We start from the raw sequence: 20,766 nt of genomic DNA, 5'->3' as shown, positions 1-20,766 counted from the left end.
TCCGGAGCTTTTTCCCCTTTCTGTTAGAAAACCCTAATTTTATTTTCATCTTTTGGTTTGCAGATACGCCAATTTTTTGTTAATCATTCTCAGATCACCATGGCCAAAAGCTCCTTCAAATTGGAACACCCGCTTGGTAATTTTTCCTGTTTTTTTCTTTTAATTGTGTTTTGGTTATAAGATCTGATCTTTGTTCAATTCTGGAATTTCTTTAATCAGAGTGATAATTTGATGAATTATTGTTTTGGGGGTGGAGATAGGGTGGTGTTGTGAGGTTTGGGAGGGAGATATGGTGGTGTTGTGAGGTTTGGGAGGGAGATATGGTGGTGTTGTGAGGTTTGGGGGTGGAGATAGGGTGGTGTTGTGAGGTTTGGTGGTGGATGGTGGTGGGGGATTATACAATAAAACCCTGTTTGTGCATATGCTTGATTCTTGATTGTGGATTTGAGTGTCTATTTGATACAGTTGGAGGTTTTGGAATTCCTTTTTTCAGTTAACAATCTTTGTTGTTGTTCGAACTCTTCAAAAATGTGTGGAGGATCCTACACGGATGCGGGGTGGAGATAGGGTGGTGTTGTGAGGTTTGGGGGTGGGGGATTATACGGTAAAACCCTGTTTGTGCATATGCTTGATTCTTGATTGTGGATTTGAGTGTCTGTTTGATACAGTTGGAGGTTTTGGAATTCCTTTTTTCAGTTAACAATCTTTGTTGTTGTTCGAAATGCGTGGAGGATCCTACACGGATGCGGGGTGGAGATAGGGTGGTGTTGTGAGGTTTGGGGGTGGGGGATTATACATAAAACCCTCTTTGTGCATATGCTTGATTCCTGATTGTGGATTTGACTGTCTATTTGATACAATAGGAGTTTTTGGAATTCCTTTTTTTAGTTAACAATTTATGTTGTTGTATGAACTCTTCAAAAATGTCAATGGTTATGGAGTATTCTACATGGATACGGCAACATATTTGGAGAGTCTGAGCAACATAGGTTTCGATTATGTATGCGTATTTGTTCTATATTTCTAGTAGCCTAGTACTTGTACTTGCTGCAATTTTAAAGATTTTGTGAGAAATTTGCCACTATGTGGTGTACAAAGTTAAGTATAAGAACATCGTACATGTAGTCTGGTAAAGAATTCTCTATTTGGTTGAAGCTGTTTGTTCTTATTGTTAATCATTTGATGTTCTCCCAATAACTTTTGGAGGGGTATTGTCTATTGTTTGATGGTTGAGCATGGGCTTCTTGTGGATACCTACTTACCTAGTGTATATTTTGTTTATGTGCTTCTAATACTTCTAGGTTTATCTTTTGAATTTTCTTTTCCTTGGAACTTTCTTTTTCTACAATTTTTGGATGTCGTGTTCTTGTTATGTTAATTTGGTTTTGCATTCATGTAGAGAGGCGACAGGCTGAAGCTGCTCGTATCAGGGAGAAGTACCCTGATAGAATACCGGTACAAATTTCATATATTCTCTTGCAATGCTCTTCTGGATGTGCTACAAAGTTTATATGCTTTTTTTATCCAACCTAATTCCTTGTTTCTTCTTGCTATTTAGGTGATTGTTGAGAAAGCTGAAAGAAGTGACATCCCTGACATTGACAAGAAAAAGTTAGTGTTTTATCACCTTGAGCTTTGCAATGTTTACTTGGGTTTTCATTTGACAATGTCCTTACATTCAGAGTGCTTTATTATTTTGTCACAAATGAGCTTTTGTTTCCTGTGATAATGCCATAATAATGTACCTTTCTAGTTGTTGCACTCGAGTAGTATGGTTACTATGGTGTATATCTTCCCTTTGAACTATGATGTGGCTCTCGAGTTGTATGGTTACTATGGTGTATATCTTCCCTTTGAACTATGATGTGGCTCTCGAGTTGTATAGTTACTATGGTGCATAATTTCCCTTTGAACTATGATGTGACTGATGTAAATTCTTGCTATATCTTTGCGCAGAATAACTTATTCAAGTATTTTTTTATTGTTGTCGAATCATTTTTTGAGCCATTAGTAGTAGTATTACCATTAATCAGGCTGAAAGATCTTTAATTTGCGCTAGCAAGGTATTTATAGAAATCCAAGGCTAGTGTGAAAATTTTGTTGTAGAATGTCGAAATGAAATTCCAGGACCTTTTTACTCTTTTCTTATAGTCGACTGGTGTTAAAGCAACTCAAACAATGATTTCTACTGCCAGAGAGGTTGAACAAAGTTGACTTAGCTAATCTTCCCATGCGGTCATGCTCTTTCTAAGTTTTGCTGAGGTTTAACTGCAAATTGTTTGTTAATCGAAATACCTGCAGGTATTTGGTTCCCGCGGATCTGACTGTTGGCCAATTTGTGTATGTTGTTCGCAAGAGGATTAAGCTCAGCGCTGAGAAGGCTATTTTTATCTTTGTGAAGAATATCCTCCCCCTACAGGTGAGAAGAACACTTCTATAGTATCTGTTGTTCCTTTGCTTTGAACAGTTCCTTTTTTAATTGTTCTTCCACATTGTTACAGCTGCCATGATGTCTGCCATTTATGAGGAACATAAGGATGAGGATGGCTTCCTGTACATGACCTACAGTGGCGAGAATACCTTCGGATCCTTTTGAAGTTTCAAGCAGAGACCTTATTACTGTGTAAATAAGTCTTAAGAAAACTTGTAAATACTTACGTTAGCCTACTCTTCTGAATTATCTTTCTACCTAGATGCTGTCTTGGGTTGACATTGACTGGTTTAAGTAGTTACCTTTATGAAGTTGCTCATTTCCCGTTTGCTTAGATGGCTTTACATTCCTGTTTCCTTTTCCTTGGTCTCAAAACTATTTTGAAAACGGTGGGGAGGTGATTAGATATGACATGACAAGACGAAGTTTTCTACCCCCAATCATCACTATTTTAACAAGTAATTAGTGTTGTTTTGGATGCATATAGCAGATCAACTTCATAATGCGCATTGTCTTCATCTTCACAGTTACTTTCATCAAAGCTCATCCTAATCTCCGTTGATGACATCTATACAACGGAGTTTTGTCATTTATTGATGAAATATTTTAAGATTTTTTCTTTCTTAGTAGTAGATGAAAAAGATTGTTGCAAATTTTATTAGCGTATATGTAATTTTACCCTTACTTTATGGAGGGTAAAGAAATTGTTTTCGACGTAAAAACACCTTATCCCCATTTAGGAGAGCAGGGAATGAGAGAAACATATATTGGGCCACAACTGTTGGGTCAGCGAAGCCTGATGCTTTTTTAGAGTCAATTTAATTAATTTTAAAATTAAATTAGATTGCATTAATTTAATAAAATAAATTTTAGATATTCAAAAACTATAACTAAAAAAGGAACGGAGAGTGTACCTCTTTGCCAAAAATGATCAGAATTTATTTTTCAGGAAAATATTTTTCAATGTACCAAACATGCCCTTAGCTGTTCTTTTCACTATAAGCCGCATTTTGCCGGTTTGCCTTATCTAGCTCAACTCATTTTCCTTTCGTACCTCGAATCCATCGCCGTCAAATCACAGCTTCTTCCTCCTCTTCGTCGGCGGCGGCTATGGCGTGTGTGCCTAATTCATCGATGACTCTTCTCTTCGTCGAAATGGGCGTCGGCTACGATCAACACGGTCAAGACGTAACCTCAGCTGCTATGCGAGCCTGTAAAAACGCAATTTCATCCAATTCAATACCAGCGTTCAGAAGAGGATCTATACCTGGAGTTTCATTCGATCAGATGAAATTGCAAATCAAATTAGGAGTTCCTCGGCCTCTACATCACACTCTAGATCTGGAGAAAGTGAAATCAGTGTTTCCTTATGGAAGAATCTCGAACGTTGAGGTCGTTGATGGCGGATTGATATGCTCCAGTGGAGTTGAAGTTGAAGAAATGGGAGATAAAAATGATGATTGTTACATTGTGAATGCTGCTGTCTATGTTGGTTACTGATGATGATCCATCTTCGAAGTTCGATTTTCCAGGTCAATTTTTTGGGAGATTATTCGAATGGTTGAATTGATAATTTTGTTCAAATCGAATTATTATCGAATAGTAACAATAGTTTACATTTTATAGCAATTTAAGTCGATTTATGTATCTCTTTGATTTTAGGTTATGTTAATTCGAATTCAAATTCTCATATTTATCTACTAGTTGAAGTCTTTCGTTGCGAATAAGCTGGAAAAATTGAGTTGTTAGTGAGATGGAAAAATCGAAAGATTAACACGATTGTTGCAAATTGAAATACGAATTCATGATTTTGAAAGCATGAATATGAAAATCTATTTATTGATTGCTCGTATAAGGAAAATTAGATTTAAATCAATAATTGAGTACTCTAATATTAATTTGAGAGTTAGAATCGTGAAGCTCAAAATGATTACAAATGTTTTTGTACAATCGTGTTAATTAATTAATGATATTTAGGCTTAATTGATTAATCAAATTTTTGACTAGTTTGTTGTGGCTTTTATGAATTGTCCTTTTATATATTATTAAATTAAACAATTGTCAATGTATTGGTGTGCTATAAACAATATCAGCTACTTTATTAAACTATTTTCAGCTCCTTATAAAGAAATTTGGAAAGGTGCATGCATTCGATAGATGGATAGGGAAAATTTATTTGAATCGAATATTTATATTAACGTATCATAGTTAAATAATTGACTGAACACATATAGAAACATCTAAAATTAGTTGTATAATTTTTCAATTTTCAATGGAGACGAAAAAATATTAGATGATTTTTCTTATTTGTTCTAGTTTTGGTGGATAGAGTTACTTGGTACTTGTTGGTGGGAATAGCAAATATTTCGTGGAATTAATCGAGATGCACAAAATCTGATACTGACCAACGATCATAAAAAAAAAAATAAGTCGTGTACATACTGAACACATAAGATTCAATATTTCACTGAATTGACATTATTTGTTATTCCATTTATCCAAGCAACTAGCACTAAAATAGGGTTTATGTTCAATAGAGTAAACTTTATTTTGGGTCTATAAAATTGATTGGCAATGAATAATTGAAAGTTGTTTGTGGACTATATAAGAGATTGGTTAAGTCACGTAACGACATATAACAACATGAATAGACATTTAATAAATATCATATTTGGGTACGGGGCCTATTCTCGCGGAGCGGGAATGCACCATTTACGATATGATATTCGATAAAAGTCAATAATTTTAATTCAAGTTATTACATTTGTATATATAAATCATAAATTTAGAATACAGTAAATTTAAAGAGCAAAATTTTGGTAACGCATGCTTGATGGTTAGTAGAATTATTAAGGTAATAAGATTTCTCCACCTATTAACATTCTCGATTTCAAATCCTCTATATAAAATAGTTTTAATAGAGAATGTTTACTTTACTTGTACTTTAAAATGAGTTTACGCTTTTTTTTTGTTACAGTAAGTGTTGCAATTGAATCAACTCTAGATATTATAGAAAAAAGTTTTAATGTAAGCATAATCGTAATTGACTAAATATCTATCGTAATCGTGATTGAATCAAATAGTTTCAAAAGTTAAAAACTTGAAACAACAAAAGCCATTCACTAGCCCATCAAAGGTTTGGTTCCATTGTCAAAAGCACATGTAGCAACTAGCAAGTACAAAAACATAATGGTGATGGGTTAAATGTCAAAATTGTTGACCTAAATCTTGTACACACATGAAGACACCTTCCCACTAGTTATTCTAGTGTTTCTTATTGCATCTACCTAAATATTTCTTGAATACATATTTTTTTATCATCGTGATGTTTGGATCAATTTTCACACGTCTCAACTAATTTCACGAGATACTTGCTTTCGCACATCAATTAATAAGAATTATAATTATTTTTTAAGTGATCTGATTACATAAATAATATTTATGTATAGCCCCTATAATCTTTGGGGGGGAAAAACTCAAAAATATGGATGTTGCTCTTTAGAAGGAAGACCACATTCATTAAAACGTGTTTAATTGCTAGTGGTGGGCCCAATAGAGAAAATTGAAAACAATATTATGAATTGAGGAGGGTTGTTGACACTTTTGTCCTTCAAGGTAAATAATTTTTTTCCAAATTATAAATATATATTTTTGTATTAATATTATTGGAAATAACCTTTTTTTTGTGAGACCACCGTGAATAATTATGGTTATTATTATATCATAATATTTCACAAATTATTATCTTTTCCCTTAAAAAACTTATATCTTACGTTATAAGTTCAATTGCTAAAAGCAAAAACTAAATATCGACTAATTTGAAGGGCAAAAGCACAATTATTTCCTTGAAAAGTCAATTCAAACATTAAACAAATAGTCATGGGAAGTATTTACTTCCTTCGTCTCAATTGATATGATGGAAAAATGATTCAACACGTTAACTAGTATAAAATTTTAAAAGAAAACGATTGAAATTTATGAGTACAGTTATAAAGTCAAATCATTATACTCATTAAGAGTAGAATACAAAATTTAAAATTATATTACTTTTGAATCGGAGTTGATTTAAACAAAATATATCATATAAATTGAAACAAATTAACTATTTTTTATAAAATAATAAGGAATGGTAATGGGTGGTTTAAATGGACTTAATTGGCATGAACAACTTTCACACGGTGTTCACATTTTTTGTTGCTCTCTATATATATAACAGAATCACATAATTTCAAATAAACAAAGCAAATAGAGAGATTTTGAGGAGAAAAAAAAGGAGAGAAGCCACAATTTCTTCATTAATGGCTTTGTTTAATTTCTGGGGCTGTTTCTCTGAATCTTCAGAATCAAGTCGATTCGTCTGCAATGGCGACGTTTGTGTTCTTCGCGATCACAACAAAGTCACTGATCAAAAGAAGAAGAAGAAGATAAGCTTGAGGATCCCTTTTTCTCCGCGTAAATAGTGAAAAAACGAACAAGTGATGTATTACTTTCAAATCGAGATAGATCAATTGTTTTTTCTTTCATATATGTGAAAAATGGCTCTGTTTCTGATCTTGTACAACAAGATTTCTGACTGAAGGTTGAATTAGCGCAGCGTAGGAAGGATTCTGAATTTCTGAACTCAGAGGCGGATCTAGGATTTAAGCTGAATGAGTTCGGTCTGTAAGTTATTTAGCATTGAAAGAACTTAAAATTATAGGTTCCGAACTAGTACTATTTATTGCAATTGTAGTGGATTCTTATGTGTAAATTTATGTTCCGCGTTGAAAGCAGTGGCTTCAGATGAATCGCAGCTGCAGCATCTTCTTCTACTTCTGATGGGAGACTTTTTGTTGTATAGAGAACTTGTAGTAAATCAATAGTTTTATTTTACAGTATATTATTAGCTTGAATGAAAGTGAAAATTCATGTACCTATGCAAAATTGATAGGGAATTTTAATAGCTTAGATGGTTGATTAATTCAACTTTCACTTCTCCCCACTTTATAATCCCCTCTGGGTTTGAAATTTATCCATTTCAATGGATTATTTAAGACATATACAAGGTCTAAACAAAAGTATTGGATTAGATGACCTCGTAGCTCCTTCATTAAAGCTATTGGGTTCCAATGAATCCTTAACTCGTTGACTAGATTCGTCCATGTTGATATGGTGAATAGGCTTACCAATCATAACATACATGGAGAAATAAGTAAATTTCAATCTTTAAAGTTCTTAGAATTGAAATCATTGCACAAATATAATAATTGTTTTATTTATTTTCACCTATATTCAGTGTCAAAAATACTGAGTTTACTTGGACCATAGCGCACTCACAAATATTACAAAATGGAGATCCTAAACTTCATTGATACAACTCCATGAAGTTAACTCGGTAATTTTGACGTTGAATATAGGTGAAAATAACTAAAATTGATATAACTAACCAAAATATAGACATGCACAAAAAAAAAAGAATACCAATTCTATTGCATTTCTCTGAAATTTACGCCATTACATATAGTCGAGAACCCACGGATGTAAGGAGGAAAATGAGGTAGAACTACAATAATTGAAGTAAAAATGACAAAAACTCCAAAGGCTAGTCCCACCTTACTCCAATGTACAATGAATTAAAGCATTTCTATCAGTAAATGACCATATAGCAAACACTGGAACAAACGAACGACTAGTATTAATGTAATATGCTTACTTCTTCAGCTATCTAAATCGCAATTCCAAGTCAGTGATTGACATGAAACGATCCACGATTTGTGACCTGGACAGTGATCCTCCAGTTGTGCCTGCTGCCTATCCTAAACCTGAACTAGATCTATTGCCTCTTCCACCACTACAACATAACCAGTGAAGAAATAATACCTTGGAACATCCCAAAAAAATAAATGAAGCAGTTGACTCCAATTGATGAGTTGCCAACTTAAAGTTCCAACGAAATGAGACCCGATATCAAAGCCTTCAGCAATTACAGGCAGATGCTAGTAGTTTGCTGAAGCAGTGATGCCCAAAAAGAAGATTCAGACATGCCAGCCAAAAGATCCAAAGGCTCTTGTAGGTTCAGACCTCTTCAAATATTTTATCAGAAATTGCTTGGTCTCATAATTGCAAGGCCAGGTCTGGCTGCTGAGAATCAACCAACACAGTTGAAGATGGACGACCAGGAGACCCAGATGACTGGAAACTAATGTTTAAGTCAGGGGGGAGGGAATCCTGCTTCTGCCTTGGCTGTGCTGGTTGATTAAACCCCTGCCAAGCAGATTGTACCTGGAACCTAGACAAGTCAGCAGGTATTGATTGGCGGAAAATCATTTGCGGATTCTGAAATTGAGCTTCACTGCCCACTCTTGCAGGATGAGGCACAAAAGCATGAAGTGGACTACTGTTCTCAGCCTGAAAGTGCATTGCTGATGCAGGATGTTCACCCCGAACTCGTGAAATTTGTTGCTGGACATTGCGAGAAGGGTTATACAATGAATCAGCAGAAATATGACTATTCTGCAAGCTTGCTGTTTCCGTGCCTTGTCTGAAACCTCCTGCCCCAACTGACATCCATGCTCGGGCAGCAGTGGCGGCGGCATTTCCTGAATCATCTTTCCTCACAGATGGAGTCACAGGAGAAATTGGAGAAGCATCAGTTAGGGACTGACTCAAAGAGTTCTGTTGATTTTGAGCCTTTTCAGACAACATTCTCATCAACTGAACAGGGTCACTAAGGCCCTGCTCCTGTTCTTGGTGAAAGAAACCTGCAACTTTTCTCACTGTTGGAACTTTATCAGTAGTTAAATGCACTGCTGGTGTAGTGTCTGGGTTGTTATTCACTGCTCTCCCATTGGCCATTCCTCCAACAGCAGTTCCATTCTTGGCTGATTGCTTAAAAGACCCTGATGAGAATGGGTTCCTCGGACTTGCCCCAGTAGACCTTGATCCAGGTGTTTCAGAAGTAACGGTAACATTACTCTTTCTGGTAATTTCAGAATTCCTTGGACTGGCTGAGGGTGGGCAATTTAACTCAACCTGCTTCTGCAGTTTTTTATCAGGTTCAGTTTTGAAATTGATCTTTTTCTCAGCTTCAGATTTGAAATGGATCTTTTTATCAGGTTCATTGAAATTTCTGGATTGCAAATCAGGATGCTGGTATCTGGGGCTAGCACAAACAGCAGGTTTCTTTCCAGAAGAAAGAAACGATGACCTTCCTTCTAGATTGACCTCCCTAGGAGATTGTTCCTTCGTGGGAATCAAGACATTCAAACCACTCTCCATGGACTTACCCTTAGTTGAACCAAGATATGGTGATTTTCCTTCTAACATAGGCCTAGAAAGAGGTTTATCTTTTGGAGTAATTGCATCCTCGGATGTTTTCTCATTCTTTTGAGCTCCAAACTTATGTACAGACTTGGAGAAGAATGGAGGTTCCTTCAAGGTATAGTTCTCAAGCACCAAAACGGGGGTTGGAAGTGGCTCGTATTCCCCAACCCACCCACGGCCAAACTTGAATCCAGGAGGTAATGCCTGTTCAATTTTCTGGGATGCAACTCGCCATGCTACAGGACCGAGAGTTGCAGCAAACCGGGCAAGGCTCCTAGCATATGCATGATCAGAATAAAGCCCAACCTAAACACACACAGGAAAATTACAAAAGAGGAAAACAATAACCAAATGGAAATAAAACTAGTTATGGGGTACGCACAGTGACCAGGTGCTTGCTTTCATCTTCAAACGTTGAAAATATGGAGTCCGTGTTGCCAACTGGTTGTATGGATATGTTGTAACTTCCACGACGGTTCTCATCAGGCACAGTTGATTTCCTTCCAAATCTGGATAGAGGTCCCTTCCCTGCAACAAGTTAAGCAGAGAAACTTAAAAGGCAAGTAATACATGCAAAAAAGAACAACAAGGAAGAAAAAGCTGAAAGAGGAATATAAGCTAGTAAGTAGTAAAACTTGATTAATTCAAGCTCAAAATGTCAAAAGCCAAAAGAGAAACGCAGGACATAGAACAGGAGCGACCCTGTTACTACGCAAACATAGCATCTTGATTAATGTTGAAGACCCATAATAATTTATGGTACCTGATAGTGATTCTTCTGCCTTGTCTACATTTTGATCTATCAGTGAAGAATTTCCTTCAGCAAGCCCATCAACACCATAAGGTTTCACTGACACTCCAGCAAGAGAAGTGTTGTTAAGATAGTGGTTATCTCCAGCTGCAGCAAGAGTGGCACCTGACGAGAAATCAGAGCCAACAGTTTCCTGGAACATCTGGACCATCGGCTTCTTTATTTGCTTCCTGACAACAGAACCATATTTTGTCTTCTGTTCTAACTTGACGTCTTTTTCAGATCGGACATACTTGATTCTTAGCTTCTCAAATTTCTTTGTAGCCAACTCTTGGATGGTACGTGCCTTGTCAAAATCGTTGCAAGATAAGCTTTATAGGTTCAAAAAGAAAGGATGACTAAGATGAGATTGCAAGAAATACCTGTTTATGGTAGACAGTATCTGATGAATTATACTGCATTGCGTTTGAACAAATGAGGAAGATATCGCTCTGAAATGGAAATAATTAAAGTATGATTATTCAGGGACATCAAGCTAAGATCAGTACATACTGGATATTTTGTGCTAGTAACAATGTTATCAAAGGCGAAAAGCGCAAAAAAGTTATAATGCCCGTGGGGGCTTTAAGCGCAAAGCGCAAATAAAGCGTAGGCTTTAATGAAAAAAAGGCATGAAGACAAAAAGCGCAAAAAAGTTCTAACGTCCGTGGGAGCTTTGAGCGCAAATAAAGCATAGGCTTTAATGAAAAAAGGCGCAAAAGGAGAAAAAAATACAAATATATATATTTAGTCCAAGACTAATAATTATAAACATGAATAACAAATATATGACCAAAGAAATTGAAAAAATATTTATGATAAAGTGAAATATCAATTGTTTAGTGTCACTTCTTCGTAAGAGGCTCATTGGCAAGGAAAAGTTTGCCTTCGAACCTTGATGACGACACTAAAAGCGCACATAAAGCGATGCGGAGCACTCAACACATTTTGAGCCTCGCTTCAAGGCTTAAGCGCGCTTAAAGCGTGCCTTTGATAACACTGGCTAGTAATATAGCTAAAACGCATGTTTAAAAAATGGTGATAATTGCACTTATAAAAAAAATGGCAGTTGAACTTTGACAGCCTCGTGAGTACAATCAACACACAGATGACTAGTTTTATGACTTCTCATTTGATCAAAAAGATGAGTGGACACCAATTGAAGTCCCATGAACCCATGTCTCTTAAAGTGACACATAGTATTTCCCTAATGGGGTTATATACTAGAAAGAGATATTCTAAATTCATCGTAAGAAATTGATAAGGTTTCTGTGTTACCTATAAAACCAAACACCTTAAGATGGGCTAGTTACTACACCATCAAAATACTGCTTTAAGCATCCGAAACGATCAATAAACAGAATGACTAAGTCTAGCATCCATGAATGCAACGGATAAAAAAAAGATATAAAGCAGAAAAAGGCATCAGATTACATGGAGGCCACTTTGATGATGTCAGCAATTCTTGCTAACCTAGCACTTGGTTTGCAAAAGAATGATTTTATTTATCAGGTCAGCAGAGTTGAAGTACTCAAATAATAGAAATTTTCCTCAACTTGCTGAGAATACCAACTGTTTCTTAATTTCATCTTTTATGGAAATGGAAAAAAGAGATAAAACTGAATTAGGCATCAGATAACTCAAAAGAGGCACACTAGTTACATTTCCTGATTTTCTCCACCACGAAAATCAGAAAACCACAGACCTCCATTACGCAAAAACCATAAGAGAATCAGATTGTTATGTATCAGTAAAATCCAATATGCCTCCTTGATTTATAGAATAGAAGCCTAGAAGCTGTAGCTAAAACGAGTTCTCAGTATGCAAGTTATTGCATAACTTGCAAGATGAACAGTCTAATTTAGCCTGTCATTAATATTCTTCGATGTTGCTTAGTTTTCCTCTCCAGTTCCATTTTCCCAGTTGAATAGTTTTCCCAATAGAGATTCAAGGATGGACTTCTCCTCCAACCACAGTTTCAGATCCATCTTGAGTAAAGCAACTGCACTCCTCTTTCATTTCCTTGCATTCAGTAAATCACCAGCACCAAATAGTATGTGCTTTCTGATTAAACAAGGAGACACAGAAATGTCGTGACCAAGCTAAAAACCGGTCAAATTTCAATTAATCAAGGGCATCAGAAAAGAACCAGATGAAGTGCGTGAGGAGTCATGATTTCTTAAAACAGAAGGAAACTTATTTTTGTGATTTAGATGCAAAGACCCAACCCAAGCATAACAATATATCCGAAAGACAAACTTACAATGGCCAGTTCAGAGTCAGGCTGTAGAAGAAAACAATTGTGAGAAAGAGGGACTACTGGGAAAATGTGATTCTACTAATCATGGCTGGTCAGAGGCCAAAAACATATTAAGATAAGAAAAGAAGAAAGTAAAGCTTCAAAACTGGAATGGAAGCTAAATCAGCTACTTTGGAGTGCCAATGTCTTTGTTCACTGCTGCTGGAATTCCAAAACACAGCCAAATACAGAAAACTAATGCATTTTCCCTTGCTCCACGCTCAAAAACAAGCAGAATGAAGAGGATTAGTTGAAGAGATTCACCTCTAACTGCTCCAAAGTGGCATATGATCCAGTTCGCAATTTGTTCCTGACGGTGGTAAAGTCCATGGGATTATCAATCACCTCATGGTAATCAGGAAGCTGCCCAGTAATCAAGAAACAACTAAGCAGCTTTTCTTTAATTATACTGTCATTCTCCCCACATAAGACTTCTGAAACAAAAACCACCCCTCCAAAAACATACCTCTTCAGGATCAACAGGTTCCGCGTAAACACCATATATGTCTTTCCTGTCATCAGGAATTAAAGAAACTAAACATTACAAGGGAATTCAGCTGAACAACCAAAAAAAAATTCCATTTTTTCTAACAATTCACACTTACTTCTGTAACTTGTCGAGAATCAATTCCATTGTCTTCTTGTCTGGCAACGGCAGTCCAGAATTTGGCTCCGATGGTGTCCCTGCTCAACCACATCATACCATCAATAATGTGGACAAGAAACAACATGAAATGTCTCCAATTCTGAAAAATCAGAAACTATACCTGGAGCAGAGTCCACATCTTTTGCTTCTTCATTCCTTCCTCTAGCCTGCCAAAATCCAAAAGTAGGCTTAACTCTCCATAAACAACAGAATTAAACTACAATCAAGTAAGAAGCAACATGAATCAATTATATTTGTTCTGCTCAATACGTGTCCATATTTAATAAAAAAAATCATCTTCCAAAAGAAAAATCATTATGTTCTTAAAACTAAACAACCCCTCAAAATATCAGACTACACAAACCTCGAAGCAAATTAAAAACACACAAAGGAGTAAAAATGGCGTCTGCTGGACAGAGACAGAAACAAGGTAGACAATGAGAGAGAGACTGGCTGTTTATTGTGTGTAGTAGAGAGAGAAAAAGAGGAGAGAGAAAGGTGGGAGCGCGAGCAGATTCTGTGGGGGTTAGTTTATGACAGTTGACCCGACAGTTATATTTATATATATCCATCCCCGACAGAGATTTATACATATTGAGTGCCTATATGGAAAGAGAGAGAAAGAAGTTGTGAGTGATTTACAAGACTCTGGTCCAATTAGAAAAATCTCACTGAACTCAGCTTAGCTGGACTTTCTTCCCCGTTTGCCTCTCAATTTCCAATTTCGCACATCCATTAGTACATTTTTAACTGATTTCACACATACCTCATCATCATTTTCATTTTCAATTTCAATTTCATCGTCATTATCTTCTTCGTCTTCATCTCTATCATCGTCGCCGTTAATTCTTCTCTTTTTAGAGGGCTTTCTCCCATCGCCGTCGTCGGAAGACGATGCCGACGTGGCAGGCCCTACTGACACTCGTCGAGTCCGACTCGGAGTTGACTCAGCACCGATTTCATCGCTCTGCAGCTTAAGCAAGTGTTTCAGCTTCTTCTCTCTGCCTCTCTCATCCTCATCGTCTTCGACAAAGTACTCATCGTCGTCAAGGTAATCATCGATGTCGAAAGCGTACCTAACATTCCGACGCCGTCCACTCCGACGAAGCTCCCTCTCCTGCTTCGCCGACGCCGATTCCGACTGATCAACGGCGGCGTTCCGGCGAGCTAGATCTGCCTTAGATGGACGTCCTTTCTTCTTCGTCTTCACGATCTGCCCCATCTCCTTCCTCTTTCTCTCTCTACAATTTCCTCTCTCTCTCACTTTCTCTCTCTTCTTTTACTCCATTACATTATTTTTCTCTGAGGCAGTGCTTTGGCTTTTTTTGAGTCAATTTTGTGGTCCGAACCTGAGTCCAAACCTGAGGTTTGGTGGGGTCACTTTACGGAGGCTTTTTAAAACTTTTAAAATTAACGTTGATTGTCCATTTTTTCCGTCTGTGTATGAAACGCCGTTAGTTGCTGGGAATAACGGCGTTAGGTGCTGCCCAATGCCCGCTGAGTTTGCGTGTCCAAGTGTGTTGCCCGTAGTAGTTACGTCAAATCGTGCATACTGTCTATGGAAGAGCGTGAGCTTCACCTTCCGCCACCACCGTAAGCTAGCGTTTTATCATTTATTTTGAAAGATATACTCATATTTATGTTCTTTAATTTGACTTCAGCTCGTCCGCTAATTTTGGATGTGCACAAGTAAATACTTAAATTTTATATAAAACTTAACAAATAGACATATACATCCTACGTGACATCCTACATGACAATTTGAATTTTACGTGGTATCCTCGAATTATATATTTAAGATCAAATTAAAGAGCACATCTATTATTATGTTATTTTAAAAAGTTATCATCAAAATATATATTTAACCCTATATTTTGAATCAAATGATAAAATTTAAAATTGCTCATATGCGACATCCTACATAACAATTTGGTCCTATGTGGTATCCTCAAATTATATATTTATGATCAAGTTAAAGAGCACATTTATGTATTATGTTACTTTAAAAATTTATCATCAAATATATATTTGACCATATATTTTGAATCAAATGATAAAAATTTAAAATTGTTCATACATGACACCCTACACAACAATTTGGTTCCTACGTGATATCCTCAAATTATATATTTAAGATCAAGTTAAAAAGTACATCTATGTATTATGTTATTTTAAAAATTTATCATCAAATATATATATATATAAAAAACCATATATTTTGAATCAAATCAAATGATAAAAAAAATTATCTTTAAAAATGTTCAAATTTCATAAACCGGTCCACTAAGTTCAGATTCTAGATACTTCTACTCACAAAAAGCTTTAAATCTTTTTTAAATAAAATATCGTTCCTAAGCCATAATTGTAAATTCGAAAATAACTATTTTAAAATTTTAAAATTTAACTTCTAAAGCCTATTATCAAATAAAAGCTAAGAGATTACATAAAATTACATGGACATTTTATTTTTTGAGGTTAAATTAATTTTTTTCCATAATTAAAATATAAATTCATATAAATTTTTGTTCTTTGTATTAATTAATCTGTTGCAAAAAACGTTTCCTTTTAGTTGAAGTTTTATAATGAATATTTTTTTTTACCTCTCACAAAAATAAGTGTGAAAGTATATGTGCATCTCATCCTCTTCCCACTTATTTATAAGAAGATTATTGATCACGTTTGAAATTCGTCCTAAAAGAGATAGGCGGTTCTTATTAAAAATAATTATATTTTTAAGTTTAGAATCGAATTCCGTCGAGAATTAAGCAATTATAATAATTTAATATCGCTAAGAAAATAGACTTGACCAAATATTTAAGATTTTTGTTTCTAACAAATATAACTAGCAAATATCAAAGCAATAAAAATAGCAACTAAAAAGAATGGGTTAATTCAAAATCAAGAACGTCCATAGTCATGATTTTCTCAATTATCGATTCTGGGTAAAACTTACCCGCACCGGGCATTTACATCAATTCAATATATGCATGCCACGTGTTTAACAGTTCATTTTACTCAATCTTAATTAATTAACATGTGTTTTACTTCATTAAATCACATAATAATGGATTTTGGTATAAACACCCGATGCGGATAAGTTTTTTCCACTTTTTAGTTTATTTTTTCTCCAAATTTCTTCATCTCACGTCATTTTATTACGTAAAATAACATAATTAATATATTTAAAAGATAATTCAAAGTATTATAACATAAGATAAAGAATAGTAAAATATATTTCTTTTGACCAAACATCATGCTGATTATGTAATTGAATATATTAAGTTGATTAGTTTAGTTTGCCTTTACTTTAGCTTATAAGATTGTTAAATTAATTACAACAAGCGAAAAATGCTATACAAAGATAAAGAAAGTATTTTACTTTTTTTTGCATCTAAATATTTGATATGTGCATTTAAGCCTTAGCTAAATTTAAATTAATATGAAAAAATTATATTAGAAAAAAGTGTTATCTAACAAAAGTATTTAATACTAAAAGAATATTTACTACTTCCTACAATTCTTGTTAGTATTATTTATCGTTTTCTACTATTCATAATAATTTCGAAATAAAATGCATAATTATTTTATTGGTATGCCAATAGCGTCATTTTGTTTACTTGCGTGTTTCTATTTAAAGTGAACATATTTTTTTAATTTTTTTTTTCAATGTCCAGTTGTCATTTCTATGCTTTTTTATATTTAATTTTATCTTCCTTTTTTTTTGGTGTGTGTGTTCAATGCACTTCGTTTATGTTGTTAACTGGGAATTAAATTTATCTTGTTTTACACCTAGGATTAATTAATAGTAAGAGATTAGAATTAAATTTCATTCAATATAGAGAAAAAAATTATTTGTTTGTATGATTATTTTGTGAATAAACAAAAGTAGTGATTATACAACAAAAACACAATAATGATAATATATTCAATATAATTTTGCGAATGACTAAGGATCTTAAAAAAAGAATTTACGTATATCTTTCTTTGCTTAAGAAACACGAAAGACACGAAAATATTAAACATTAAAATAGTGCAGGAAACACTAAAGAAGTCATCATAAGTACATGTTTAAGTGTCTTAATTAATAAGTACCACGTTAAATTGGTCCCTTTTTATGTCACGTGACACTAGTAGAGTATTTATGTTCGAAGTTAATTAGTGATAGGTCAAAGTTATTTAGTGATAGGTCAGTGTTGAATCACATTAATTAGGTGTAAGTGATATAATTAGTTGTAGTTTGGAGCTTAGTAGACTAACGAAATGGCTAAAAGCCTAAAAGTAGACAATTCTTCGTTGATGTGTTTTATTTTTAAAAAATATTATTTTGATGTAAGTGTTACAAGTCATTATTATTTTATAAAAGAATCAACTAGGAATTCGAATTATAATCAAGTTTAATAATCTAAACTCTCAGATTATTATACAGACAAGTTATAATTCTTCAGTTGTTTCATTTGAAGCTTATTGGTTAGAACATCACGATTTTTTATCAGATAAAGTCAATTCCATCATTATTGAATGCAAGTGGATCTCTAATTATTTTAGATTAACTTGAATAAATTAGGTGGGGATCACATGGGTGGGTCATGGATCAATAAATTAGTATATTTATTTAATTAATTTTTTTTATATATATACCATTTTGTAATTTTACAAAGAACATCTCTTATACTTTATACTAGATACAGGACCCCGTGCCAGCACGGTCCAATATATATTATTTTTTTATTTTAATTTATGTCATATTATGGAATTTGAGAAGTTATTGAAATTTTCTATGATTTTAAAAATATTTTAAATTGTTAGCTATTGTGATTTATAGTATTATTTTTTTTTACATAATTTTGAAAATAATACTTATTTCTCACTTTGTTCCGATTTATGTGGCACATGTAGGATTTCAAAAATTAACCATTTTTTATATGTCTTTTTAATATATTAAGTTGTTAATAATTGTATTATTATAGTACATTTTGAACTTAATTTTTAAATAATATATGTTATTTCCCATGTCTCAATTTATGTGGCATTAATTGATAGATTTTTTGGAGTCGAGCGATTTTTTTTGTTAATTATTGTAATTTATAGTTTCTTTTTCGTCAATTTCAAACAATATATGCTTATCATCAAAACCATTTTATGTGGTACCAATATAATTTAGAGAGTCAATTAATTTTTTTATATAAGTTTTAAATACTTAAGTTGTTAATTATTGTAATGTATAGTATTACTTATATTATTTTTAAATATATTTAAATATTATATGTTACTCTTTTTAGCCTAATTTATATGGTATTGATAGAATTTAAAGTGTCAAATAATTGTTAATTATTGTGATATGAGTTCCTTTTATGTAGTTTTTACTATTTTTAAGTATACTAAATTGTTAATTATTTTAATATGTAGTACTACTTTATTTTTATTTTTAAAATATGTAATCAACGAAAAATAGTGAGACATGATAATTAAAATAAAGAAATACACAATAGTATTGGTCAGCCGACATGATAAAGTTGGTGGGCTCCACTTAAATTAATTAAAGAGTACAACTTTTTGATGGATATATGTGTCATTATGGAGATGTTGGCTGGTTTTTTTGTCTAAAGAAGAAAGGTACAATTATAAAGCATGACATACAAAAGTTTTAAGGAACAAAAGCTACTAAATACCCAAAATACTCGTCACTGAAATTAAAACAAAAATTAAAAAATAATGTTGGCAAGGTTTTGAACCCCCAGACCTTGCACTTTAAGGGCCCGTTTGGCCATGCGATATGGTATCATAATATAGTATCATGATATGAAATCATTAGATGAAATTAAAGTTTTGTTTTGTCATGCGATATGAAATTTTTGTGTTGTATATTTTCTCATAAACATAAAAATCTCATAAGTTGTAAAACTATTAAAATATCCCCAATTATTTATTCATTCTTATCAAATAAACAAAAAATTATAAAATCGTATAATAAATTATTGCAAAACTATTTGTTCTCCACTTAAGTAATTGTTTCATCTAACTTTAGTTTAATTTTTTTTAAAATTGAACATAAATTGTAGTGTACTAGTTTTTAATATAATCCTCCCACATAATACAGACAGTTTTCTCATGTTGAACTTGCATTTCTCGATCATGTGACCAAGAAGACGAACCAACATTGTTACTTTGAGCCATTTGTTGGTCAATATCATCCGCAACTATATTTTCATGCTCATAGACCATAAATATTTCATCACTTTAACAATCGGTTGGTGTGAGTTAAAGTGACTATATGTTGGTGAGAATAATAAATTTTAAAAGGTAATGATATGATTATAAATTTTATTTACATATGAAATAAATGGTTAGTAGATATAAATGTGAAGTTGTTTTAACAAAATATAAACTTGTGGATCAATTTTTGTATTAAAAATATCTCAAATCATGATATGGAATTACCATATCATGGTTTTTGGAGAGTATAGAATCACATCTCATGATATGGAATCATGAGATGGAATCAGTGTAAAATCGCATGTCCAAACGCTGATTCCATCTCACGATACCATATCGTGATATGGTATCGCATGGCTAAACGCCTACTAAATGTCAAACCTAAACCAGTAAGCTAAACATCTGAATATTGAAATAAGCACACAACTGAAGCAAACATGTTAACCCTCAGCTATGTGCTTATTGACACTTTAAAGGGTCATTTGGTGTGAAGGATAATACCAACTAGTCCTGAGATTAAATTATAGTACCACTTAATTTGTTGTTTGGTTGTCAAATTAATAATTAGTATCGGGATAAGTTATCCCTCCTCTTGGGTGATATAGTAATCCTGGGATAACTTATCCCGGAGTAAAATAAGTAAATGACAAAAATGTCTCTTTCAACCATTTCGTTACATCACTTTTTACATTCATTAAGGGAATTTTTGTAAACAAAAAATTTGTTCTTAAAATGTATTATTTTGAATACAACAAATCAAACACTCAATAAAAAATAATCCCATCATAACTTAAATTCAAACCAAACGACCCCTTATATATTAGTAGTAGAAGTAGATATATAACTTCTTCTTTTTCCTTTTCGATTATTAACGTAAAAATTTCGTTCGCAGTGAAGTAAAAAATACAATTGATTTATATTCATTCCGTCCACTTTTAGTTGTCATGTTGCATTTTCGAAAGTTAATTTTTCAAAATTAAATTAAATTATATTAATTTGATATTTTAGACAAAAAAATTAAATATTTAAAAATTATATAAAATACTATAAATTGCAATCAAAAGTGGAGAGAGATAATAGGTATC

At 33.5% G+C, this 20,766-nt stretch overlaps 3 protein-coding genes across 5 annotated transcripts; 2 read left to right on the top strand and 1 right to left on the bottom strand.

The window, feature by feature from the left end:
* The first annotated feature begins 13 nt into the window (after window positions 1–13).
* LOC125839894 (autophagy-related protein 8C-like) lies at window positions 14–2,729 on the top strand. Its single transcript, XM_049518872.1, has 4 exons — window positions 14–136; window positions 1,400–1,455; window positions 1,559–1,611; window positions 2,302–2,729. The coding sequence occupies exons 1-4, from the start codon at window positions 100–102 to the stop codon at window positions 2,438–2,440; spliced, it is 285 nt and encodes a 94-aa protein (XP_049374829.1). The 5' UTR covers window positions 14–99; the 3' UTR covers window positions 2,441–2,729.
* A 722-nt stretch (window positions 2,730–3,451) lies between these two features.
* On the top strand, window positions 3,452–4,123 carry LOC125839866 (uncharacterized). The gene has a single exon (XM_049518852.1). It carries the CDS (start codon window positions 3,542–3,544, stop codon window positions 3,929–3,931), a length of 390 nt encoding a protein of 129 aa, XP_049374809.1. The 5' UTR covers window positions 3,452–3,541; the 3' UTR covers window positions 3,932–4,123.
* A 3,755-nt stretch (window positions 4,124–7,878) lies between these two features.
* Window positions 7,879–14,777, bottom strand: LOC125839610 (uncharacterized). 3 transcript variants are annotated; one of them, XM_049518614.1, is made up of 10 exons: window positions 14,235–14,777; window positions 13,590–13,635; window positions 13,428–13,506; window positions 13,289–13,334; window positions 13,087–13,185; window positions 10,907–10,975; window positions 10,497–10,830; window positions 10,116–10,261; window positions 9,496–10,039; window positions 7,879–9,465 (listed from the first exon to the last, which is right to left on the bottom strand). In XM_049518614.1, the coding sequence occupies exons 1-10, from the start codon at window positions 14,688–14,690 to the stop codon at window positions 8,525–8,527; spliced, it is 2,760 nt and encodes a 919-aa protein (XP_049374571.1). In that variant the 5' UTR covers window positions 14,691–14,777; the 3' UTR covers window positions 7,879–8,524. The 3 variants fall into 3 exon arrangements, with proteins under 3 accessions (XP_049374571.1, XP_049374565.1, XP_049374578.1); XM_049518608.1 differs by having other exon boundaries at window positions 7,879–10,039; XM_049518621.1 differs by lacking the exon at window positions 14,235–14,777 and adding an exon at window positions 14,111–14,199 and having other exon boundaries at window positions 7,879–10,039.
* Window positions 14,778–20,766: the final 5,989 nt, after the last annotated feature.

This window comes from Solanum verrucosum, unplaced genomic scaffold (assembly GCF_900185275.1).
Source record: "Solanum verrucosum unplaced genomic scaffold, falcon-dt-bn FXZP01000277.1, whole genome shotgun sequence".
Classification (NCBI taxonomy): Eukaryota; Viridiplantae; Streptophyta; class Magnoliopsida; order Solanales; family Solanaceae; genus Solanum; species Solanum verrucosum.
Note: the sequence above shows the minus strand (reverse complement) of the source record. Positions and strands in the feature narration are given on the sequence as shown.